This window comes from Lactuca serriola, chromosome 9, assembly GCF_051521515.1.
Source record: "Lactuca serriola cultivar US96UC23 chromosome 9, Lser_US96UC23_V15, whole genome shotgun sequence".
Classification (NCBI taxonomy): Eukaryota; Viridiplantae; Streptophyta; class Magnoliopsida; order Asterales; family Asteraceae; genus Lactuca; species Lactuca serriola.
In genome coordinates this window covers 190,341,502-190,369,439 of record NC_136416.1, presented here as the reverse complement: position 1 = coordinate 190,369,439, position 27,938 = coordinate 190,341,502, and the positions used below count along the sequence as shown (strand labels likewise).

Sequence of the window (27,938 nt, the reverse complement as noted above, 5' to 3'; positions counted from 1 at the left end):
TTAGTATGACTATTATTATTATTATTATACAAGCGTTAATAACACTCAATATAACTCATAATAATAACCCAAATAATTATTTTAAGGACCTAATAACATTCCTATAATTATTTGAAAGCTATGTTAAAAATTGCGTAAGCGTAGCTTACTTACAACGATTTTTGTCGAAAACCGGAACTTAATTGGAGCAGCGTTTCGAAACCGAAAGACTCCTTTTCTCGGGACTCCGGGAGCCTCGGGGCTTCCCTCGGGAGCTAGGGGGTTTATCTAGGGTTTGGGGGGGGGGGGGGGGTTGGGTTGTAGAGAGAGAAAGAAACTAGAGAGAGAATAGAATTTGTTGTGAAAAAATGAAGCTGCCTTTGACCCTTTATATAGCCTGCGAGGCCTCGGTACGTTGGGCGTACCTCGGACCTATTCTTGGCGTAATGGTTCGGATAAGACGCAAGGTGGCAGACTCCGGATGGTGCGACGTGGCTCAAACTGGACTGAACATGGCTATGCGAACACGGTGCGTACGAGACCGGACGCTGGGCGTAGCGAGGGGGCTAAGTGTCACGATCCGAGGCAACTTCAACGATTATCATCGGACGGCTGGGAAAGCGCCACGTCAGCGACTTCGTATCAAATCTCGCAAAATCGAGTACAATCTTTAACAATTCGTAACTTTTGCGTACGAGCTCCGTTTTTGACGTTCTTTATATCCACGTGAAGGTGGGAACGTACTCTACAACTTTTGTTTAGACTTCGTCGGCTAATTTTGACTCGATTTTAAATTTTATATTATTAACAGGCCGGGACAGGATTGGTCCGTTAAATCCTCATAACTTCTTTATCCGACATTTGTTTTCGCCCATCTTTTTCTCGTTACGCTACTCTTAACGAGATCTTCGATTCTCGTTTAGGTCGTGTCGGCTAAAAATCACTCGATCTAATATTCGAATTTCATGTTGTACACCGCTAATCCGAAACTTCGAAAAATCATAACTTCTTCATACGAAGTTAGATTTGGGCGTTCTTTTTATCGATGTTCTTAGTTTAACATATTCTACAACTTTCGTTTAGAGCGCTAAGGCTAAATCTTGCTCTATCTTAAATTTACTATTTACGCTTCTCGGTATCGTGTCGGTTCTGTCGCGAAACTTCGACGGGTCATAACTTCTTCCCTATAACTCGGATTTCGGCGTTCCTTATATCCCCGGAATCCTTGTTTCGACCACTACAACTTTTTATAAAGATATCGGGTTTATCTCACACTTTAATTTTAACGCTTATTTTTATTCTTTATTAATTATTCATTTATAATTAAATAATAAGCACAATAACACATAATTCACATAATACTCAAATATTTCGACTTTATTACTTCAAAAAGAGTTATAATAGTTGACCTAGACTATTACATTGACAAATATGCTTAGCCCTGAAATCCGGGCGTTACAATTCTCTCCCTCTTAGGATGATTCTGTCCCGAAATCATGCATCAGCAAACATATGTGGATAGCGACTCATCATGTCATCCTCTATTTCCCAAGTGAGATTCGGCCCATTCGAATGTTTCCATCGGACTAGCACTACGTCGACCATCTTGCGTCGTAACTTCTTAGTCTTACGGTCAACAATTGCCTCAGGCTCTTCGATCAGCTTTTTGTTCTCATCCATTCTTAACTCTGAGATTGAAATTATGTCGGGAACATCTCCCGTGAATTTCCTCAGATAACACACATGGAAGGTGTTATGAATACCATTGAGTTCTTCGGGCAATTCCAGCTTGTAAGCTTGGTTCCCTATCTTCTGAAGAACTTTGAACGGTCCAATAAACCTTGGACTCAATTTTCCTCGTTTCCCAAATCGTATAAGTCCCTTCCATGGTGAGACTTTTAGCAAAACCGAATCCCCAACTTTGAAGGTTATCGGTCGTCTTTTCTTGTCAGCATAGCTCTTCTGACGATCCTGGGCTGCTAACATTCTTTCCCTAATCACCTTCAACTTTTCAGCAGTCTCATGGACTATCTCGGGGCCCATAAACTGCTTCTCTCCGACTTCAAGCCAACAAGACGGCGTACGACACTTCTATCCATACAAGGATTGATAAGGTGCCATCTTGATGCTCGAGTGGAAACTGTTGTTGTAGGAAAATTCTACCAGAGGTAAGTGCTCGTCCCAATTCCCTTGGAACTCAAGGGTACATGCTCTCAACATATCTTCCAGTGTTTGAATCGTTCTTTCACTCTGACCATCAGTTTGCGGTTGGTAATCCGTACTCAAACATAATTTCATACCCAATTCCTCTTGTAAACTCCTCCAAAACCTCGACGTGAAATGACTATCACGATCTGATACAATCGTAAGAGGGACACCGTGAAGTCTTACAATTTACTTCACGTAAGCATTTGCGAGCTTATCTATAGACCACTTCTCGTTGGCTGCTATGAAGTGTGCACTCTTGGTGAAACGATCCACGACTACCCAAATCATGTCGTGACCGCTCTTTGTCCTGGGTAATTTGGTCACAAAATCCATGGTGATGTCTTCCCATTTACCCATGGGTACAGGCAAATGTTCTAAACTCCCATACGGTTTTTGATGTTGTGCCTTAACCCTTGCACATGTTACGCACTCGGACACATACTTCGTAACATCGAGCTTCATCGTCGGCCACCAGTAGTAGGGTTTTAGGTCCCTATACATTTTAGTGCTACCAGGATGAATTGATTACATGGTCTTATGTGCTTCTTCCATCAGAAGGTCTCTTATTCCTCCCGTCTTAGGTACCCAAATTCGATCTTGGAATACCTTCAGTCCTCGACTGTTTGTACCGAACACTAACGTTCTTCCCAAACATTCTTCCTTTCGTTCATTCTTCTCTAAAGCTTCTTCCTGAGCTTTCCTGATACTTTCCACAATCTTCGAGATGACTTCAATTCTCAACGCTCTTGGCATTTTCCTTTCAAGATTGACTTTCCGACTGAGAGCATCAGCAATAACATTTGCTTTACTTGGGTGGTAAAGTATCTCACAGTCGTAGTCCTTGAGTAGTTCTAGCCAGCATCGTTGCCTCATGTTTAATTCTTTCTGATTAAAGAGATATTGGAGACTCTTATGATCAGTGAACAACTTGCACTTCGTGTCATAGAGGTAATGCCTCCATATCTTTAGAGTGAAAACTACCGCTGCCAACTCCAAATCGTGAGTGGGGTAGTTCTTTTCGTGCTCTTTCAATTGTCGAGATGCGTATGCTATCACCTTTTCTCTTTGGGTCAGAACACAACCCAAACTGACTCCAGAAGCGTCACTATAAACTGCAGAATCTTCAACTCCATCGGGTAGAGAAAGTATCGGTGCTTCACATAACTTCTTATTTAGCTTCTCGAATGCCTCATCGTGTTTTTCACTCCATGTATACGTAGCTCCTTTATGGGTCAAAGTTGTTAATGGAGCAGCTATCGAAGAAAGGTCTTGGATAAATCGTCAATAATATCCGGCTAATCCTAAAAAGCTTCGAATCTCCGTGGGACTTTTCGGATGTTCCCACTTCATCACAACCTCGATCTTTGCGGGGTCCACCATTATTCCCTCCTGTTTAACAACATGACCCAAGAATTGAACTTCTCGGATCCAAAAATCACACTCGGAGAACTTTGCAAAAAGCTTCTCCTTCTTTAACCCTTCTAATACTTCCCGTAGATGCTTGCCATGCTCCTCTTGGCTTTTCGAGTAAATGAGAATGTCGTCGATGAACACTATCACGGATTTATCGAGGAATGGTTTACAAACCCTGTTCATCAAATCCATGAATGTTGCAGGAGCATTGGTTAGTCCAAATGACATAACCAAGAACTCATAGTGTCCATATCTTGTCCTGAATGCAGTCTTCTCAATATCCTGCTCTCTCACCTTCAGCTGATGATATCCTGACCTAAGATCGATCTTTGAGAAGTAGCTCGAACCTTGCAGCTGATCGAATATGTCATCAATCCTCAGCAATGGATACTTGTTCTTCACCGTTGCCTTATTCAGCTCTCGGTAGTCTATACACATTCTCATACTTCCGTCCTTTTTCTTCACGAATAACACCGGAGCTCCCCAGGGTGATGAACTAGGTCGAATGAAACTGTTGTCCAACAGCTCCTGAAGTTGCGTCATAAGCTCCTTCATCTCCGTCGGTGCTAATCGGTAAGGTGCCTTTGCTATCGGTGTTGTTCCTGGTAACAAGTCTATACGAAATTCCACTTGCCTATTAGGTGGTAATCCGGGAAGATCTTCGGGAAAGACTTCCGGATAATCACACACAACCGGTATATTCTGCACCTCTTTCTTCTCCTTCTTAGCATCGATTACGAATGCCAAGTACGATACACATCCTTTGGACAAACATTTCCTGGCTTTCATCAGGGATATGATTCCAAAATTCACTCTGCGCTTGTCCCCGTACACCATAAATGATTCTTTTCCGGGTGGGTTCACCCTTACTATCTTCTTTCGGCATTGAATCTCAGCATCGTTGGCGCTAAGCCAATCCATACCCAAAACGATGTCGAAACCGTTTAACTCTATGGGTAATAGCTCTTTGTGGAATTCGTTTCCGTTTAGGTCAATGACGATGTTCCTAATACGATTACTAACAGGTACGAATTTGCCACTGGCAACTTCTACAATCAGGGTATTATCTAGTTTTTTCTACAGACAATGCTAATTTCCCACCAAATTTATACGACACAAAGGAGTAGTTGGCTCCGGAATCAAATAGTATATTCGCAGGCAAACCATTTACAAGAAAGGTACCTGAAGCGACGTCTGCTGCCTCCTTCGCAACCTCGAGCGTCATCTGGAAGGCTCTCGCCTTCGGCTTTGGTGGTATGTTGGGTCTTCCTGCCTCTTTCTTCTTCGGGCAATCCTTTGAAATGTACCCCTACTCGTTGCACTCATAACAGACCTTCTTAGTGAACGTGCATTCGTTGGCATAGTGCCCAGGCTTTCCGCATTTGAAACAAGTGACTCCTCCGTCACACTTCCCAGAGTGCTTCTTCTTACACTTGTCACACCACTTCGCTTCTGATCCTCCTCCTCTCGAACCAGACTTCGAGAATCTACCCTTCTTACCGGACCTCGAGGATCCGTCAAATTTCCTTTTCTCTCCCACCTCCACTCTCTCCATACTCTTCTCTCGTATCTGGGTCTCCACATTATTAGCAGCCCAGATGGTGGCTTTCAGAGTGGTAGTTTGCTTGACCATTGGACCGAAGTCCGCTGGTAATCCGAGGGCAAATTTGTTAACCTTGGAGAGTTCAGTTGGAACGAGGTGAGGAACAAGCTTTATTTTCTCAGTAAAGCTTGCAGCGTATTCAGTAACGCTCATTCTTCCCTTCTTCAGATTCTGGAATTCGTTGTTGATCTCCAGAAGATCCTGCTCAGAGCAGTATTGCATTTTCAACTGTACCAGAAAATCCTCCCACGATATCTTGCTTGCTTCACCTTTGGGCATTGAATCAGCTAGTAGCTTCCACCAGCTTAGTACTCCAGATTTCAACAAAGGAACCGCGAGAGCGGTCTTCTACCTGTTGCTACACTCGCAACTCTCAAACATCGTCTCCATTTCAGAGATCCAGTTCATGACTTCCACCGGTGTCGGGCTTCCAGATAGACCCAGTGGTTTGGATGCCATGAAATCCTTGTATTTGCATCCACGTCCGTCATTTTCTCCATCTTGGTGGTTTTGCCTAATTATCGGTGGGTTGGCTTGACCAACAGTCCCACTGTAGTTTCCCTCCTCAGTCTGCCCTTCGTTCAACTCGGGCTGTTCGATCTGAATAGTCTCTTCCTCTCGATTTTGCTGGAGCAAACGTCTGGTTTCCTCCATTTGACGATCCAACATCGCCTGGATCATCGCTTGCACTCCGGCCATCGTGACTGGCTGAGGTGCAACTTCTTCAACAACAAGTATTTGCTGAACCACTGGGGGTTGGTTCCTATCTCCATTTGCGTTCATGTTTCCGCTACGGGTCCTTGCCATCTTGATCTATACACCGAATAAGGTGAATTTTGATCTTTATTTAGGATAGACGTTTAAATCGTCCTTATCACCTCGAAACGTTTATATGCTAGTTCTAATATCGTAGTCGTACGTTTAGAATCCTAAACACATAAGGTTTCCAGATCCGGTCGGCAACAGACCATAGATCCGAACAATTAACAGCATATCAGGCACAAATCATTTAGCACATAAAAACATTTTAGGCATAATTCCTAAAATAAGCTAGTGCTCACACCTCACAATCATCGCTTAGCATTTTAAGTTTAAGTCTAGAAATCCTACAAATTCCTAGTTCGCTTAAACTAATGCTTTGATACCAACTGTGACATCCCCATTTTCACGACCAGAAAAGACTGATTTTGTTTATGCTTTATTTGAAAATCATAGTAACATTTTAAATAAAAGTGTTGCGGAATTTGTCCCAAAACAAAATATGATAAAGATTTATCAAAAGCATTTCCATAGAAATGTATTTCATTAAAAGACTTGGGATATCATGTTCGTACAGATCAAAAGCATAAACAGTACAATATAAGACTTACTACATTATTTCATATCTACAGGCCTATATCCGTAATCCCTCGTCCAAACATCATATCTATGCTCAAGCGCCACTACCTGTAATACATAAAACTGAGTAGGTCAGGCTTGGGAGCCTGGTGAGCACATAGGGTTTTCAACCCACAATAAATAAGTTTATTAATTTCATCAATCAACAATAACCCGATTACCCGTTCCCGTTATCCTCACTTTACGTCCCTAAACACCTATCATAAGGGACCTAGTCTAAGGATCATCATCGGGATGGACACTACTGCTAAGGAGATTCCTTAACAATAAATGTCCTAAAGGCAACCATGTGGGGGATGGAATACACCGGTGAACACATCGTTCAAAAACACCTACAGCTTGCGAGCCTGCTAGTGTTCCACTGGACTGTCTAGAAGAGTCCGTGGTCGTCATCCATACTCCGCTAGATGACAGAATCAACAACATCAACATCGAGGCCTCTCATCATTTTATCACACATCACCTATTACATCTACCCATGTTTTACCCTAACATTTTCGTAGATATAAAATACATATACAATTTAAATAATTGAAAACATGTATAACAATGTTCATCCAGCATAGATAGCAAGTATTCAGATAATATGCACACATAGCACGTAATTTATATAGAATACTTCATAACAATGTTCATCCGGGACATGATTGGTCCGTTAAATCCTCATAACTTCTTCATCCGACATCCGTTTTCGCCCATCCTTTTCTTGTTACGCTACTCTTAATGAGATCTTCGATTCTCGTTTAGGTCATGTCGGCTAAAAATCACTCGATCTAATATTCGAATTTCGGGCTGTACACTGCTAATCCGAAACTTCGAAAAATCATAACTTCTTCATACGAAGTCAGATTTGGGCATTCTTTTTATCGATGTTCTTAGTTTAACATATTCTACAACTTTCGTTTAGAGCGCTAAGGCTAAATCTTGCTCTATCGTAAATTTACTATTTACGCTTCCCGGTATCGTGCCGGTTCTGTCGCGAAACTTCGACGGGTCATAAATTCTTCGTTATAACTCGGATTTCGGCGTTCCTTATATCCCTGGAATCCTTGTTTCGACCACTACAACATTTTATAAAGATATTGGGTTTATCTCACACTTTAATTTTAACGTTTATTTTTATTCTTTATTAATTATTCATTTATAATTAAATAATAAGCACAATAACACACATAATTTACATAATACTCAAATATTTCATCTTTATTACTTCAAAAAGAGTTACAATAATTGACCTAGACTATTACATTGAGAAATATGCTTAGCCTTGAAAACCGGACGTTACAATTTGGTCTAACAGTATCAAAACATTACCCACGGGGTTGAGGATTCCAGTCTCGTGGTGACAATATAATTTAGACGGATTTTGTGTTTGTCGTTCTAAAAATACGTTAACTCTTAGTGAATTACTTATTTTAATGATTTTATTAACATTAAAAAAAATACAAATAAAAAGAAAAAGGAATACCGAAAAGACAAAATATCAATAGCTTGGTTGGGCAGTTAATCATGCGTTATAACGTTTCGCGGAGGTGTAACAATGTGATTTACTATAATTATAGTCACAACTATAGTGACGATACAACCGTTATCTGAATAAATTCCATTTTTGAACTATTTTACATAAATAAAATGTTTTTGTGTCGTTACATTGAATAAATATATTTTTTCTTAGCCCAAACTAAAATATTGATTAAGTCGACTTCTAGTCATACCACATATGTATTGTCTTATTAATTGTATTGAAGACTTAAAGTATTAGAGTGTGATTAATTATCAAATTGCATAATTTATTTTGTTGATTATTATTGTGTTGAAGTATGATCAACATGCTTTAGTACCAAAGAGCATTTGGTCTAACGGTATCAAAATATTACCCACGGGGTTGAGGATTCAAGTCTCGTGGTGACAACATAATTTAAACGGATTTGTGTTTGTCGTTCTAAAAATACATTAACTCTTAGTGAATTAATTATTTTAATGAATTTTATTAACATTTAAAAAAAATACAAATAAAAAGAAAAAGGAATACTGAAAAGCCAAAATATCAATAGCTTGGTTGGACAGTTAATCACACGTTATAACGTTTCGCGGAGGTGTAACAATGCGATTTACTGCAATTATAGTCACCACTATAGTGACGCTACAACCGTTATCTGAATAAATTCAATTTTTGAACTATTTTACATAAGCAAAATGTTTTTGTGCCATTACATTGAATAAAGATGTTTTTTCTTAGCCCAAACTAAAATATTGATTAAGTCTGACTTCCACTCATACCACATATGTATTGTCTTGCTAATTGTATTGAAGACTTAAAGTATTAGAGCGTGATTAATTATCAAATTGCATAATTTATGTTGTTGATTATTATTGTGTTGAAGTATGATTAACATGCTAAGTATGATTATTATTGTTGATTATTATTGCATAATTTATGTTGTTGATTAACATGCTAAGTATGACTTTATTTCTTGTTGATTGTGTCAAAATATGATTAAATATGACATTGATAACATGTTTTTGAAGTATGATTAACTAATCCGATTAAAGTATGATTAACATGTTATATATATATATATATATATATATATATATATATATATATATATATATATATATATATGCTTAAGTTATTTTGTTTTAACTATCTATTGTGTGCATGTATGATTGATTCTGGACAAATCATTTTAGTTATTTTAATAAAGTAATTAATGCATATTAAATGTTGAAGACATAATGAGTATTAATTAAATATTCGACATTTAATATCCATTATTTACTTTCTTAAAATAACTAAAATGATTGGTCCAGAATTAATCATACATGCATATAATAGATAGTAAAGACATTTAGACCTACCTATATATATATTCCAAAATAAAAATTCCAGAAAAGGGCTAGCGGCACAGCTTGTTGCCCGTTTGCCTTCATCGATATATATTGAACTTTTATATTTTAAATATTTAAAGGTTAAGCTATATTGCGATAATCTGCAGGCAAACTTAAAAACAGGTTATTTATTTATTTATTTATTTTTATGGTTTCGTGTGTAACTTGTTTAACAATTATAGATGGAACGAAAATACATTTACTTGTGTAGATAACATGAGCTATAAAATAAGGGCCTTAAAAATAATAAGAAACAAAAACAATTTATCCATTTTAATTGTGATGGTAGTTGTGATCACTGGCCGCGCACGTGATAGGTTGGCATTCACAAGAACTTGCCTTCTAACCCACCCGTTTCTCACGCTTCTTACCCCAACCCCAAAACCCCACCACCTTCAAACCTCCTCTCTCTCTGTTCCTTCCCACTTCGCAATGTACTTCCTTTCCCCATTCCCAATCCCACCAGACATCTAGAAATGTACTCCGCCGTTGCACAACCACCTCCGCCGCTTTCTCCCGTCGACACCCTTCACCAAACCACCACCCTCCTCTCCACAATACTCCCGGCGTCGTCCTCCGTCAACTCCTTCACCTCCCGTTGGCAAGTTATCCGTTCAAAGCTTGTCGTTCTCAGCTCTTCATTATCAAGCATTTCCGATTCGACTCACTGGTCGGAAAATCATATCCTCCAGACGTTACTCCCGGACCTCTTATCCACCCTCCGCCGTATCCAAACCCTATGCGACCAATGCACCGATTTCAGTTACAAAACTGGGAAGCTCCTTATGCAGAGTGACCTCGACATGGCGACCGGTTGGCTATCTAAGCAGCTTCAAGACCTTGATTTGCTCATCCGCTCCGGCGTCCTCTGTCATTCAACTGCGATTGTTCTCTCTCAACCCGCACCTGGATCTTCTTCAGAAGATTTAGGTTTTTTCGTTAGAGACGTTTTCACTAGATTGCAGATTGGGGGAGTGGAGTTTAAGAGAAAGGCAATGGAATGTCTTGTGCAATTACTTATCGAAGATGAAAAGGCTGTTAAAGTAGTTGCGAATGAAGGTAATATAAGGTATTTGATTCAGCTTCTTGATGTTAACGATCTTAGTGAACAAGCGGTGTCTGCTGTATCGATTCTCGCCTGCGCAAGCGAAGAATCTCGAAAAACGGTTTTCGAGGAAGGTGGATTAGGGCCGTTGTTGAGGATTCTGGAATATGGTTCTGTTCAATTGAAAGAAAAGGCGTCCATTGCCGTTGAAGCAATCACCGGCGATGTTGATAATGCGTGGGCTATTACGGCGTACGGCGGTGTTCCGATACTACTTGATGTCTGTAGATCTGGATCGTTAACTGCGCAATCACACGCAATCGGCGCTATTATGAACGTAGCGTCGGTTGAAGACGTTCGTGTTTATTTATGCGAAGAATCTGCGGTTGCGGTGATGGTTCAGCTACTTGTTTCCGGCTCCGCCGCTTCACAAGAAAAATCGGCTCACTGTATTGCGATTGTCGCTTCATCGAGCAAGTATTTCAGGAGCTTGTTGATACAAGAGAAAGGATTGGAAAGCCTTTTACATTTGCTTCACAGATCATCAAATCCAGATACATTAGAGTACGTATTACGTTCAATTCACTCACTCTCCACTTCCGATTCTGTTTCCCGATTGTTATCCGCATCATCGATTTTCATAACACAAATCGCCGAATTCATCGAGCAAGGAAATCCAACTCTACAACAAATATCAACTTCAATACTAGCTAATTTATGTATTACCGATTCTAACAAGCGTGGAATCGTCGGATGCATGGGACCTCTGGTAAAACTTATGGAATCGGCTAAACCGGTAGGGTTACAAGAGGCAGCAATGCAAGCATTAACTTCTCTGTTGTCGGTGAAACAAAATCGAAGCTTTTTTGCGAGAGATGAGAAGAGCATGATGAGGCTAGTTCATATGTTGGATCCGTTGACCGAATCGGTTCCGAAAAAGTTTCCGGTGGCGGTTGTTTATACATTGATGACCGACGGAAGCAACACCTGCCGGCGGAAGCTAATGGAAGCCGGTGCCAACAGTTACTTGCAGCGGCTGAGTGAAACGGAGGTCGTCGGAGCTAAGAAAGCGTTACAGAGACTTTCCGGTAGCCGGCTGAAGAGTATTTTCAACAGAAGTTGGAAAGAGTAGAAACCTAAATCGAACTTCCTCCCAAGGTACTTTCGTGACACTTGTCGATAAAAAATAACTTTATCACTTTGCCCCTTAAAATTTGTGAGTAAATAAAAATGAGATAATTTGCCTTTTTCGTACCAAAACATTTTTATTTTCATTTTTCGTCCTTATTTAAGGTTTTTATAGTTTTTATTATGCATTTGGTCATTTTCTAAGTAAAATGATGATTTTAGTAATTTTGTTCCAAATTGATTAAAAAAAATGCACATGAAAACTTGTATAACAAGAATTAAAAAAAAGTTATAGTTGTTGATTGAATTAGACTTAACTTCTTACAAGACCTAGTAAGAAACATATAAGAGGCTATAAGATCGAATCAAAGCCTTCTAATTTATGATATAAACAGTCTGAATCTGATAGAGTCAGATTCAATCTTTTATCAGATCCAATAAAATGCGTATCAAACAACTCTTAGCTATGGTTCCGGACCAAAAATGTAATTTACTCTAAAAACTAAAATGTGGCTTGTAATATTAATTTATCAAAATTTGGACTAAAACGTCAAATAAGTGGCAACCATAGGGACCAAAACTGTAATTACTTTTTGATTAATTTGTTAAAAAGTAGATTGTTATTGAAGTCGGCAATTTAAATATAAAATAACTTTTATTATTGTTATTGTTGTCACGTGGGCGTCGGTTTCCTTCATCATTTATGTCTATGCTTTCACGTGAATCGTGATCAATTAGGCATATTTGGGAATGCTTTGTTTCTAATTTATTTTGTTTTGTAAATGTGAATGATTTTGTATCATGATCGACCTCTTTCATATAACCCGAATTAAATTTTAGATATTTCATTTAGTAGACAAATTTTAGATCTATTATATGTGACATTCTATTATCTTTGAAAACAAAATAATTTGGTAAATCATTTTTTATTGGTTTATCTAACATAACCTACAATAATACTTATATCACTTTGTTACAAATGTCAAACATCACTGGTTAAATCTTCAACAAAAAAAAATTGAATTAAGAGGTCAAAGTTTTTATTTTTAACAAAAAAACTTTTAATTCAAAAGTGCTTCAAGTAGTTTTTTTTTTATAGATTTTAGATTTTATGTGAATTTATATATTTCAAAAGGTTAAAACTATTTTTTTCGAATATTTCCGCACATATAAAAAACAACAGCTTCCAACTTCAACAAACATACTCTAAAACTTTTATTTTATAACATAAAGCTTTTATGTTATAACAAAAAGCTTCCAATCAAAAGCTACTTCAACTAGTTTTTGAGATCTTTGAAACTTTTTGTAGTTTTTATGTTTTTTATAATTTTATATATTTAAAAAACTTACAATTAGTTGTGAAATATTTCTACACAAATAAAATCTATATCATAAATCTCATCTTTTGTCTTGTAGGGGCTTATTTGGACTCATCTAGCTCTTGCGGAAGTTCACACGGTAACAAATCACAGTTAACTAGTTATACACATGGGTGAATATCTACCTTAAATATACATTTATAGTATTATACTACTACATGTATTTTAATAGAATAAAAAATATATAAAATGTAAATTTTAGTCAAGAGTTTTAGATAGGATATTCATTTTTCATTTTTTTTTGGAAGAGGGTTGTTACTTCTTTTTTACTTTAATAATGATTAACTTGTTCTAGATGACATTTTGCTTGTTTTTTACTTTAATCATAATCACTTGTAGATGTATATGATTATCTTTATCTTGTATATATTCCGTTTTCGTTTTTTGAATGTCTATACACGTAGAGGTTTATGGACAAAGAAAAATAGATGTAGAACAAAATGTTGTATGGAAAACATATATGCCTAAAGTTAAGAATATATTGGTGTTGTAAAAGGAAGTCATGTAAGTTGAGTTTAGAAATTGGTTGAATAAATAAGATCGTGTACATTTATATTTTTCTATTTTTTATGGAATAATTTGTTCATGATGCATTGATGCTTTATATATTGTGGAGTATCTAGTACCAACTTTAAGATTTGATTGAGTGTTAGAATGAAGACAAGTTGAATATCATGAAATTACAAAACTAAGAAATTAGACTGAAAAAATGAGTTGTGTTTGCGAAAGGTCGGCAAGTATTTACGGATAGTAGGTCATGAAAAGGGCTGTCATGGAAAGAACATGTCGCCATATAAGAACTTTGTGTGATGTATAGTCATTTATTACTCCACCTAATGATATTTCATATTTATGTAGAGAGATAAAACATAAATTCCATAGAAAAAGCATGAATGTGTTATGTTGCATTTTTGTTGAGTTGTAGAGACTATGGTGGTAGAGGTCAAAGATGTCCCAAATTGGACTCCAATGACGTTGGTGAATAATATACTAACATCAAACCAAGGGTGAACATTGTTAGTGTTACACACTCTTTAGAGTAAATTTATTTTTCTCTACCTAACTCTATATATAGAGCACAATATAATTGCATATTGACCTCGGGATTTGTTTGTTAGCGAAGATAACATAATTATCCTAATAATGTGAACCATGTAACTATTGTCTTATTTACTTTTTTTTTCTAATTTTTGAATTGTGTACTTTTCGTTTGAATATCAATATCTAATATGTAACGTCCTAAATTTCAAATTAAAATTTTCACTTTTATTAAAAACAATCATTCCAATTTCATTCCCAAAAGATAGATAAATAACTATTGTTCAAGTTTTGACAAATCATAATCAAAATCAAAGTAATAAAAGATAGTGAAATCAAATGTGCGGAAGTCTCCAAAATATATACACGGATGCAATCCAGTCAAGTTGTGTCATTCCCTTTACTGCTAGAACAACCTGAAATATTTGAATTTAAACTAGTAAGCATAAACCTTAATGAGTTTCTTAAAATATCACATACCCATGTGAATGCTATGATCTCGTCATAGTCTTTTATGCAAGTGATATGCCCATCATACTCTTTCATACTTTTGCTATGGGCCTCGTCATCTTTCATACAAAAGGTCACAAGATCTGTCAATAGGGCCGGTCCATATATATTTTGGGTCCGGGGCAAGAAAGCCCCCAAAGCCATGATATAATAAAGATTTGAAATAGACACCATTTACAAAAAAACATTAATAATATTTTTTTATGAAACAGTTGAATTAATAGTATTATCTTAAACACAAATATAACCACAATCTTTACAAAAACAACTAACAAAAACGTTTCTTTTTTAAGATTTTAAGATGCAAAATCGTTAGTTATATTATCGAAATTAATTTTGTCTAACCTATATTTCTCTAAACATAATATTACCAAAACATTTATTTTTTCTTACATTGATTCCATTAGGTAATTATCAGGTGAGACATCAACAAATTTTAAACCACAACCATTATTAGCAAGCTGCAAAATAAAATCAATAACATAAAATTTGTAGAGACAAAACATAAAAAAAGTTGGAACATAAAACTATTGATTATACAACTACATACAAAAACCTGCAAACATATTACATGATTGAGTGAAAAATCTTAAACGTTTAAGGCTGAAAGAATAGAGATCAGACAATCAGAAATCAGATATACTAACAGAAACAAAAATTAGAATGTTTGATACTTTGTTTGATTCTTTGATGGCAGAAAATGAGAAACAATAAAAAAAATCAGAAAAACAACTTTGATCAAACCATACCTCAGTTCGCGCTTAATGGTTGTAGAGTACCAGAAATTGAAGATCAAAAGCTTTGATAAGTAGCTTGTACAATACCATAAATCTAAAATAATTTAGGCTCTAAAAGAATGAAGTTCAAATTTCAGAAAACGTAAACAAAAACAAAAAATTAGAAGGTTCACACTTTTTTTGAGTCTTTGATTAGAACAAATAATGAGAAACAAAAAATCATAAACAAAAAAGATTTGATCAGGCCATACCTCAAATGTGCGCATGATGCTTGTACATACCTTAAATCGAAAATAAGAAGCTTTGATAAGAAGCTTGTACAGTACCAAAAATCGAAAATCAATTCAAAAATATATGCCTAGTGTGTGGAATAAAAATCAAATGAAGGGGAAAGCAAGAGAATCGAGGGTGGAGAGAGTGATGTTGTGATGATGAAGGCGTCTCCTAATGTTTATTTAGACGAGGCGGCAAGGCATGATCTGGAATAACTGATTCACACGACCAACGAGATGTCGATTCGTGCCTGATGTTTGTGCAAGTGTTAATTCGGTACGCTAGTTTGCGTCAATGTTTTAAAACCCGGGTCGACCCGGCCGATTCAACTGGTTGGACCGTGACCCGGGGTAGAAGGCGGGTCAATTGAAACCGGTTTTTTGTAAAAATACGAACCGGATCGAACCGGCCGGGTTTCCCCTAAACCGCGGTTCGACCGCTTATGTTGAACCGGTTAAACCGGGTTGACCCGTTTCAATAGAGCTTGGATAGTTGGATACAAGTAGCGAACGCCAAAACAACGAGCCGTTTGCAGTTTCTGCAATGTTTTTCAATGTTTAAACTTTGTGGACATCAAATTATTAGTTTTATATGTTTATGCATTATGCATGAAAGTAAAAATATATAGAAATAGAGAAAGACCATAAACCGGGTTGACCCGGCGGTTCAACCGGTTGAACCGGTTGACCCGTGAACCGGTCATCACACCGGGTCAACTAAAAACCCGGGTTTTAAAACATTGGTTTGCGTTGACTATTATGCTTAATTCCCAGATGCAATGTTTCCAGCAGCCTTCCAATTAGTTTCTTGGATTGATTTGAGATTGATTTAATTTGGCTTGGGACCTTAACAAATATACACATATTTTTTTTCACATACATATATTGTATATAACCCATAAATTTTGGGCCCCTTAAGGGCATGGGCCATGAGCGGTCACCTGTGTTGCCCATCAACAGGACCGACCCTGCCTATCAATGAAATGAGTTTGGAGCAAATCACCCTTGATCTAAACCCTTTTAAAAAATTGAAAACATGATCCACCCCGTTCTAATAACTCTTAGGTTGTGAATAACCAAATCCATGCCCGTAACCACCGAATCAACGAATACCCAACCCATTAACCCGAATTTTTTTATAATAGTAAAATTACATAATTTTGATGTGTGTCAGAAAGTAATATTCACAAAAAAACTATCTACTAAAACAAGAATTACATTACTTAATACTCAAAATCCTAACACAATAAACAATATATATATATATATATATATATATATATATATATATATATATATATATATATATATATAGGGCGCGTTATAAGTGGAGTGAATCGACAATGATCCATACTCAACCCTTCTAAAAAAGGGTAAACGGGTAAACAAATCTAAAATTAAAATCCGAACCTATAAAATTCGTATGGGTTTGGAGCGAATCAAGGTCAAAACCTGCCCCATTAACATGTCTAGTCATAAAAACAATCTAACATACCATGACACATAATGTCATACATAGTATTGTTGTAATATCCCCAATTTCAAGGCCAAAAATTTCATTTTTAATTAAGTATAAAACCAGTTGTCTGAAACATCCATAGTGTTAACTCATTTCATAATCAAAACAATATTTCAAATAACTAAAACATGTCATAGAAAAGTATTATCAGAGTACAACTCCCAAAGATCTCATAATGCGGAAATCATAGTGTGATGCGTTGCGATCCTGCCGGCTCCGTTCCTTTTGAAAAAGAAGTACCTGAAACCAAAACTATAAACCGTAAGCACGAAGCTTAGTGAGTTCCCTTATTATACCACATACCATACAAACACATAATGCCTAGCATATCTGGGTACTGGCCTACCCCTTCGGTCTCTTTCAACCGGTAATTGCCTAGCATACCTGGGTGTTGGCCTACCTCTTCAGTCTCTTTCAATCGGTAACTGCCCAGCATACCTGGGTGCTGGCCTACTACCCCTTCGATCTGCCTAGCATACATGGGTGTTGGCCTGCCCCTTCGGGTCTCTTTCAATCGGTAACTGTCTAGCATACCTGGGTGCTGGCCTACCCTTTCGGTCTCTTTCAACCAGTAACTGCCTAGCATACATGGGTGCTGGCCTACCCCTTCGGTCTCTTTCAACTGGTAACTACCTAGCATACCTGGGTGTTGGCCTACCCCTTCAGTCTCTTTCAATCGGTAACTGCCTAACATACTTGGGTGTTGGCCTACCCCTTCGGTCTCTTTCAACCGGTAACTGGGGACTATTTCACCCCTACCACTACCGCATAATATCCTATCATATATACATATGTCACATACTGCCTAGCATATTTGGGTGATGGCCTACCCCTTCAGTCCTTTCGACCGATAACAGGGTCTATCCTACCCATCCTACCACTACCACATAATATCATAGCATACTAGCACATAAAGCATAACAGATAGTGACATACCAGACAATTATCATAAATACAATCATCTCAACTATAATCAACTACTAGTGGGTCGACATTGGTGCCTTCTACCCACTTCTACTAGAAGGTAACTCACCTTGAATGCTGAAGTTGTTGCCTGAACTCCCTAGTTGCTGCCCTGACGGCTTACCAAACTAACAATTTCCAACATAATATCCAATTAGCAACTAAGTTCTAAACCATGAACCATAATCCAATCTTGGGGTAAATTGACCATTTTAACCCTGGCCCAACAAGACCTATAACTAAGGCCCAAGCCCAAAACCATTAAGGTCCAAAACCATTATATCCATAAAAGCCCAATATATGGCCCGATTTCCAATTGGGCCCCATTCCTCCGCATGGGCCTCAACCTAGAGCCCAATAATGATCTACTAGTCTAAACGTTCCAAGTTAAAATCGAAGTCAACGCTCCGAGTTGACTCAACTCGTCGAGTTTGCCCTTCAACTCGCCGAGTTCTCATGAATCTCAAAATTGTGACTTTTCGTATCAACTCGTCGAGTTCTCCCTCAACTCATCGAGTTTTTCCTTTTCAGAATTGGGACATTTCAAGAACAACTCGTCGAGTTCTCTCATAAACTCACCGAGTTCTTCAGTCTGTTAAGCCTTTCTTAATGGATTAAGCTCCTACTCTTCAGGATCTAAGCTTCATACTTCACATATACATGATTGAAAATGTCCTTTTTAAGGGTAAAGTTTCCATCTTTACCTGTTAGAACCCTTAATAAATCGGTTTAGTTCAAACCCTAACTCTTTAGGACCTAGATCTTGGTCCACAAGCCATCCATACTCCAAACTAAAGCATAAACTGAGATCTGGACTCTAGACAACACTTTCCATACTACATGAGTGCTAGTGAATGCTACGGCTACTCCCGTAGTCTTACAACACTTTCCATACTAACTGACTGCTAGTGAATGCTATAGCTACCCCATAGTCTTACAATACTTTCCATACCGGGTCGAACACGTACTCGACCTAACACCCAACTAAACTCGAGTACTAATTGGAGCTTAAACATAGTCCCCGAAACTTGCTATATGATGCCAAGGAAATCATGTATCAAATATTGGAACGCTTTCTGAACTCTCAAATCACACAATCCTCAACCTAGACGGTTACTCGACCGCTTTCCTCTTTGACGGGGATGCGAAACTCCTCCTAGCTTCACACCTATTTTTGCTCCTAAATACATGGTCGATTCTCACCCACTTAGATTTGAATACATCTTCACAACACATATGAATTAAAGGACTCCCAATCCCCTTTTGCTTTCTAACAGTCGATCCGATGGTAACCAACGCTTACCAAGGCTAGTGCTCCATCACTAGCTGAACCCCAAAAGACCACACAACTTCTAAAGACCAAATGACACTTCCTGAATCCCAACGTAACCATGAACCCTTCAACTGATATCCTTGGCATACATATTCCTTAATTCACATCCTACTGAAATGAAGACCTTGCACATAAACACCCGTGATTCCCAACGCAAGTTCCCACCAAGAACCAACTCAGTATCTAACTCATAACCCGAGATCGAAGTATCTACACTTTCATTTCATCCGAAACCTTCTGATCACGACAACCCCTCACTAAACTGGAATATAAATATTCCCAAACCATCGCTGAGACTACCAGTCTCGCACTTGGTCCAGCCACCAGATTCCTAAGAGTGCAAATGACAAGAATATCCTATCCTAAGCATCCCTCTACACCACTCACTGACCACACACTCACTCTTGCAACCCAAGATCCAATACCTCGACCCAACGGTCTTTACCAGATCCCACCTTCATTTCCAAATACACATGGGCCTTGCCCACAGGTCCCACCCAAACTATACCATGGAGCGGGCCTCGCACGGGTGTTACCCATCTAGAACCACCCAGCATACGAGACCTTGGTTATGCAACCAACTTCCATTAGTATGCTAAGCGTACCATATGGTACGCCCCACGTTCTAACTCCAGGGACCAATATTACAAACATTCAAATATGAAGGGCCAAAAAGAAACACACTCAATCAAGCATTACAAGGTGATTGATGAAAAGCCTAAGTGAACTAAAGTTTGGGAAAATTCTTTTTCAGTAGGCAGGACATAAGAGATATGTGTGTGTATGAATCTGAAATTGAATCAAGAAGGTATATATGTGTATGAATCTTAAATTGTTTCAAGAAGGTATATGTGTGCGAATCAGAAACTGCTCCTTCTTCATCCGGTCACCGTCCCTCCCTCTTTTAATCAGAAACAATTGTGCTTGCCACCATCTTTGGATAAAAAACTAGAGCTGGAAAAGACGAGATCGAAGAACTAACAAGAATTGTTGATATGTGCATATTTATCTATATATTTCGTATAGAATTTTAATACTTTTTGGATAATTTATTTCAATTTATGGAGAAAAGGTACTTAATTATGTTTAAATTGTATTTTCAGCCTAAAAGATGTGCTTGGAAGCAAAAGGAAGCGGGAAATGCAATCGGGAGCTCGGGGATTGAAGAAAGAAGAAAAACAGTCAAAAACCTGAAGAACTCGGCGAGTTGGATGCCTACTCGATGAGTCCACACGAGAATTCGCGAAGCAAATAGAAGTCCTTGCTGAACACCGGTTTTTAATGAGGGAACTCGGCGAGTTGGTTACTGGACTCGGTGAGTAGCCTCTGTTCTAAGAAATCTATAAATAGAACACATAAACCCGAAACCAAACCCTTCTCTGGAAACCTTGGGGATTAATTTGCGACTGCAGGTGCAGCTGGAAGCTCTAGAACTCGTGGAACAACCCTAGCCTTCAATTTTGAGAAGATCAAAGGCAATCTAAGTTTACTCTTTACTTTAATCTTTTGTTTGAACTATGTGTGAACTATTAGATTTCGTTTTTGAGCTACTTTCTGCTGTAATCATGAGCTAAAACTCATATTTTCTGTTTAGGGTAGATAAATTTATGACTATCTATTGATTTTTGTGGTTGGATTAATTGAAATTGGTGAACTTTGTTTTGTTAAGCTTGTTAAAGACCCTTGTGTGTTAACAACAAATATTTTCTGTTAATTAACAAGTATATTAAGCTGCATGAACATCTCTTAATTTCTTATCTCATATGATTTATGTGAAAACATTGCTATGTGCCTAGGAATAGCGAACATGAAACTAGGGTTAACTAGAAAATAGGTATGTTAATGTGTGAGCTTGTGTGACGAACCATCAACAAGAGGTTAATTGAATTAGTAATTTGATTAGCTAATTACAAGTCTTACTTAACCCGAATCAGTAAACTAGGAAATTTATTAGTTTAATCACTTGATCACTGCTTAAATTGATTTGTTTTCTATGGATTAGTAATAGCGAACGTGAACCTAATCACATTAATCGGTAGCTAATAACAATTAAACCATTGCATTTGCCATAAAATCAACCATAGGAGTAAATGAATCGAACCTAAACAAAAGTCTTCTCCATTGTTGAATTTAGTGATTGTTTATTTGCTTTAGCTGTTAGTTGCTTAGTTTGACTCTTATTTAATAGTTTAAGTTTCTAGTCTTGAAAAACTAGAGAAAACCTTCCCTTTTACTAATTGTTTTTAGATAATTTAGTAGTTAGTTTATTTACCGTTCCATGTGTTCGATACCATGCTTGGTTAATTATACCACCAATCACTGCCTTTGTGTGTCTAAATCATATTTAAACGTAGGATTAAAACTAGATCGTTTAACACACATCAAGTTTTTGGCGCTGTTGTCGCGGAACGGTTCTAAAATAAATTGTAATTGCTAGTATTATCGATCCTTTGTGTGAAAACTATCTTGCAAAAAGTTACTGCTTTAGTAGTATAGTTATTAGGATTGAATTCTAGTTTTTCTACTTTTAGGATTTTGGATATATATTTTTTTCTTTTTTACCCTCGAACTCGTCGAGTCCATTTGCAGGTACTCGGTGAGTCCAAGGCGAATTTTCAGTTTCGTTTTGTTCTTTTTACGCGTGTTTTCTGTTTATTTCAGGTATTTTATGACCCGAGGATCACACACACCTTTGATCCTGCCACTCGCAAACCCATAATCAGCTCTTAGGAAGGACAAGGCTAAAACCGTAGAATCATCTTCAACACCAAAGAAGTCACCATTCAAGAGCCTCAAATTAGCTTGTAGCAAGAACAAGGGCAAGAAAGTTGGAGAATCCAGGACCTCATTTACGGACGAAGAACCTAAGAGAGAAGACACCAAGTACGAAACAGAAACTGAAGAAGAAAGCGAATTAGAAGGCGAACCCAATAGCACCATGGATAACATTGTAGATCTTACCATGAGTGAGTACAAGAAGAGGATGTGTGATGATACCGGGTCGGGACTAGTGCAGCCTGTAATTACAGCAACAACTACCTTTGAGCTCAAAGGCCACATTCTCACTCAACTCAAGGACATCCCATTCTACGGGAAAGATCACGAAGACGCGTACAAGCACATCGATGAGGTCAACGACATAGCCGACTATTTCAACATCCCGAACGTTCCTCGCGAGACTGTTTTGCTTCGTATGCTACCGGTCACATTCAAGGGGGCTGCAAAAGATTGGATGAAATCACTTCCCCCAGGATCCATCACCACTTGGGCAAAAATGCATGAATAATTCATTGACCAATTTTGCCCTCCTTCAAAAATAGCAAAATTAAAGAAATCCATTGCCAACTTTGAGCAACAGTCGGGCGAGTCACTATATGAGGCATAGGAAAGGTATAAAGGCTTGTTGAGGAATTTCCCCCACAATGACTTAAACATTCAACAAGAAGTCTCCATTTTCTATGATGGAGTAAATGTTACCACTAGACAACTCGTTGACTCTCAAGGCTCATTGACAACGAAAAATACGGCGGAAGTTCATCCAACTCGTCGGGTCTAGGCCTATCTTCATATGACTCGCTGAGTCAACCTTGTGATTCGCTGAGTCCCTACAGTCCTTAATCCATACAGACTCTTTTAAGCCATGCAGTGGCTCCAAACTATAAATCCAAGCTTCTAAGGCCTGCTTCTCACGTAAAGTTGCAAACTTTACGTGCATGCATGGCTAAAAAGGCTCTTAATGTCGAATCCAAACTCACGATGTGGTTTCACACTTAAGGAAGGCTTCATTCAAGGCCGAGCTCAGAGCTTTCTGACACTAGAACCCAAGGAGGGTCCAGATCTGAAGTTACAACTTCATATCTAGCTCATATCCCACATAAACCTCTCAATCAAGCCATAAAAACCCTAAATCTCAACCAAAAGAGGTCTAAAAGGAAAATGAAGTGAATGTGGCGACTTAATACCTTCAATAGTGCTAATCTGAGGTAGACTTCTGATTCCTTGCTCCTAGCCTCTTGCCCTCCAAGCTCTTCTCCTCAAAGATCCACTCATCAAGGCTTAAAACACACAAGGAAGAAGCACCATACAGATTAGGGTTTTCTTAGACTCTCAAAGGACTGTAAAGAAGCCAAGGGAGGCTTAAGATTCCTTAAATAGGGTGCACAACCCCGGGATTTAGGGTTTCATCTGCCAGCTCCTACTCGTAGAGTCCCCTCTTGGACTCGGCGAGTAAGTCATTAAACTTCACGGACCAACCCACTACTACTCGACGAGTAGGGAGACCAACTCATCGAGTAGATCTAAAAACTCAAAGGATTCAATATTATTAATACCTGAGAATCGGGACGTTACAACTCTCCCCCAATTAGGATTCGTCCTCGAAGTTTGCTGATCCAAACAAACCCGGATAGAACCCTCAGATTTCGTCTTCCGATTCCCAAGTCCATTCGGAACCCTTCCGGTGCTGCCATTGCACCTTTACCAACTTCACCTCCTTATTCTGAAGCCTCTTCGTCTTCCTGTCTAATATAGCAACTAGCCTCTCAACATAATTCAGGCTCCCATCCAACTGTATGTCATCCAAAGACATGACTGAGGACTCGTCGGCAACACACTTCCTGTGACAACCCGAAATTTCTATTCGTACAAACCCTACATTCAAACACTTCAAATAAAAGTCAAATTCATTCCTGCTAATTTTTAGCTCGGTTTAAAGTCTGTTTGAGTATTTTAAATATTTATTCTCTGAAAGAATAAACGAAAGGAAGTATACTTTAGGATTAATTTTACAACATTTAAGTCACAAAACTCCAAGAGCTAGGAGTTTTCGGCCCAAATAGTGTTTGGACCGAAAACCCTAAAGGGGTATATAAATGACACTTAGTCATTTTTACCATTCTTTTCCCATTTCCAAGTCAAGAACAGTTCTCTCTCAAGTATCATCCAAAGATTTTTCGAGATCTTCAAGATTGTAAGTGTTTCCTTCCTTGTTTAGTCGATCTCTTCCATTATCTAGTGATCTTACATGATTTCATTCGTGAAATCATTCCATTTTCTTAGATCTTCAAGTGTTCTTCAAGAACACCAAGAACACACACTAGTGTTTTGGGCCGAAAACACCTTTCTTTGCTTCCATATTGTAAGTATCTATCTCCTATACTTGTTATCTAGTAAGGATACTTGATTTAGAGCATCGAAATCGTTGTTTTTCCAAGAACAAAAGGGGTTTTCGGTTAGTGCATCTCCTTAATCGAAAACCCTAAAGAAAGGTGCCTTTAAGACTTTAAGCCTTTCCTGATGCTTAGTATTGAGTCTAGAACACTTTTTTGCTTGTTGAAAGCCCTTGGAAATCACCTTATACATCAAAGATCATGAGTTTTAGGCTAACCATTTGGACTGAAAACCTCTTGGACCGAAAATCATATGGACCGAAAACCACAAGAAACATACCACTTGGACCGAAAACTCCCTTAAGTGGCTATACAACCCTTAAATGCAACCCTTGGTACTTTTATCACTTGATTCAAAGTGTTTTTCCATGTCCTAGGGTGTCTTAACTTGATTAATTAGTTGTTAAATGACTAATTGGATACATATATGTGTTATTATATGATAAATAGGATCTGTGTGCGCTTAAGTCTTCACTTGACACTTAGCATCCTATACCATCCGTTCATCCAAACCACTCACTATAGGTGAGTTCATACCCATTAAATAACCCTTTTAAATGTATTTAAATGTTTATAAATGCTTTCATGGGGGGGGGGGGGAATACAAGTTGAATCATGCTAGTTAGTACATCAATCACATGTGATTAATAACTAGCATACAAATGGATTTACTACACTTTTAGCTGTTTACTCAGTATACTACTTCCAAATGACTTACTAAAACGTTTTTACATGTTAAAGTTCTTTATCAACTATCTTACGTACTGTATGTTTCCTTTCAAACTCTGTTACAATTGTGTTTCAAACAAAGGTTTAGTTATACTTAAAATTGTTCTTATCAAACAAACTGCTTTCAAATCATTTTACAAACTAACATCAAGTCCTCATTTCTTAGTTATTAAACTTTTCAAAGGTTTTACAAAACTTCTTTTATACTTTTATATTGTCAAATGCATGCCTATATATGTATAGTTGTATAAGAAATGTTTAAAGGATTTAGGACGACTAGCTCGCTTTATTTCCTTTTCCTCATTGGGATGTGGCCTTAGGGCATCGGTTATTCGACCGAATGTCGTCTAAATCTTAGTTATATATCATGTATACTTATATATACATAAAAGTTCCATCATTTAGTTCAGTACCTTTGGGTAGCAAAGGCATACTTCAGTTATACACGTACATTACTAGTAACTATAATAGGTATAGTTAGGAGATACTACTTACTATTCCAAGTACAAAAAACCACACAAGAGTCAATTCATTCATGAGTCTATACTAATACAATTACAAAAGTACAATTACAAACATACTAATACATTACATACTATATGAAGAGATACCATTACATAGATACTATTTCATAGATACAATACACGATAACATAAGAGAACACACAATAAAGAGAAACAGGGAGGAAGATACAATACACGATAACAGAACAAACATAACAGGGTGCTATCGCATGGAACAATTACAGGATCTAACTATACCAATGAATCACTAACGCATTGTTCTAAACAAAAGGTCATAGTTATATTGGGTATACATGATCATAATAATGTGGATATTCACGGCTTGCAAACATTGCAGGGGTCGCGTTTGGTTCCCATAATCTTTTGACAGGGAGAGCATTTAGTATGGGATCTAGCCATCACATTATACCTTAATAATCATTTTAAGGCAATTAGTACAATAGTAGTCACTTTATACAAATACTACAGTACTTACACTTTACAGACGACAAATACAAAAGGATACAATTTCAGTTATTATATTATTTTCCTTATTACCTTTACTTTGTTTCACATTCACATAATCGATGAGGTAGATTAGATTTGAATAATAATAGTTGTACAAGGAAAAACCTTCACTTATGTAGAGGTTCAAGCTTTCAAAACAGTCGGGTCTTGGTAGAAGGCTACTTTCAAAACAGTCGGGTCTTGGTAGAAAGCTACTTTCAAAACAGTCGAGTCTTGGTAGAAGACTACTTTCAAAACAGTCGAGTCTTGGTATACTAGTAGGAAATATGAGATTTTCTAGGGTTTTCAAACGTTTACAATTACTTACAAACATTTTCATACTTATACAAACTTTCCTTCGAAAAATTACAAGTCTTTTCTGTACAATTTTACAAATCAAAGACACATAAATACTTATGAATTCACCAGCTTTATTGCTGATACTCGCTTTCAAAATAACTTGTATTCTCAGATCACAAACAGACATGTACGACGACCAGGTTTTGTGAAGACGAAGCAGTCAAGACTCGTCTTTTATTTTGATTATTCATTATGTTGTTTATTACTATGAAAGAACACACTTGTAATTAAAATTATACTATTAATGCAATGGATGATGTTGTTGCTTGTTTACTATTTTGCATTGTTGTGATACTTTACATGACGTCCTCCGCCCCATAACGTTTCCGCCATTCTCAGTTTTGGGGTGTGACACTTCCGAAGCTGAGACACATGAAAGGTGTTGTGAATCCAACTAAGCTCCTATGGGAGCTCTAAACTATATGCCACCTTGCCCACCCGAGCTATGATCCTGAACGGGCCTATGAACCGAGTCCCCAATTTACCCCTCTTACGAAACTGGATGATCCCTTTCCAGGGTGACACCTTTAGCAAAACAAGTCCCCTACCTGAAATTCGGGGTTTGATCGCCAATGGTCAGCATAACTCTTCTGACGACTCTATGCGGCTCGCAACCGGTCGCGCACCTGCTGAATCAACTCGATGGTCTCGAGTACCACCTCCGTTCTCCCCATGACCCGATGGCCAACCTCGTCCCAACATACTGGGGTCCTGCACCTCTGTCCATATAACATCTCGAATGGAGCTCGGTCAACACTGTAATGATAGCTATTATTGTACGAAAACTCTGCCAGTGGGAGGTACGTATCCCAACTTCCCCCAAAATCCAGCACACATGCTCGCAACATATCCTCTAGTGTCTGGATTGTCCTCTCACTCTGGCCGTCGGTTTGGGGGTGATATGTCGTACTGAAATGCAGCTGAGTACCCAGTTCCTCGTGGAACTTTTTCCAAAATTTAGATGTTAATCGAACATCCCTATCCGAAATCACTAATACCGGCACTTTGTGCCTAGCCACCACCTCTCGAACATAGATGCCCGCCAATTTCTCTACGGATATACTCTCGGAGATCGGAATGAAATGAGCACTCTTCGTCAGTCTATCCACGATCACCCATATGACATCTACCCCCCTCGCTGTCCGTGGTAGCTTCGTAATAAAATCCATAGTGATCTCTTCCCACTTCCACATGGGAATGGGTAATGGCTGAACCTTGCCATGAGGTCGCTGATGCTCGGCCTTGACCTTCCTG

General features: G+C 38.0%; 1 protein-coding gene across 1 annotated transcript; it reads left to right on the top strand.

Annotated features, from left to right (window-relative positions):
* The first annotated feature begins 9,834 nt into the window (after positions 1 to 9,834).
* LOC145072682 (uncharacterized) lies at positions 9,835 to 13,344 on the top strand. The gene is made up of 2 exons (XM_079019147.1): positions 9,835 to 11,696; positions 13,083 to 13,344. Exon 1 carries the CDS (start codon positions 9,970 to 9,972, stop codon positions 11,668 to 11,670), a length of 1,701 nt encoding a protein of 566 aa, XP_078875273.1. The 5' UTR covers positions 9,835 to 9,969; the 3' UTR covers positions 11,671 to 11,696; positions 13,083 to 13,344.
* Positions 13,345 to 27,938: the final 14,594 nt, after the last annotated feature.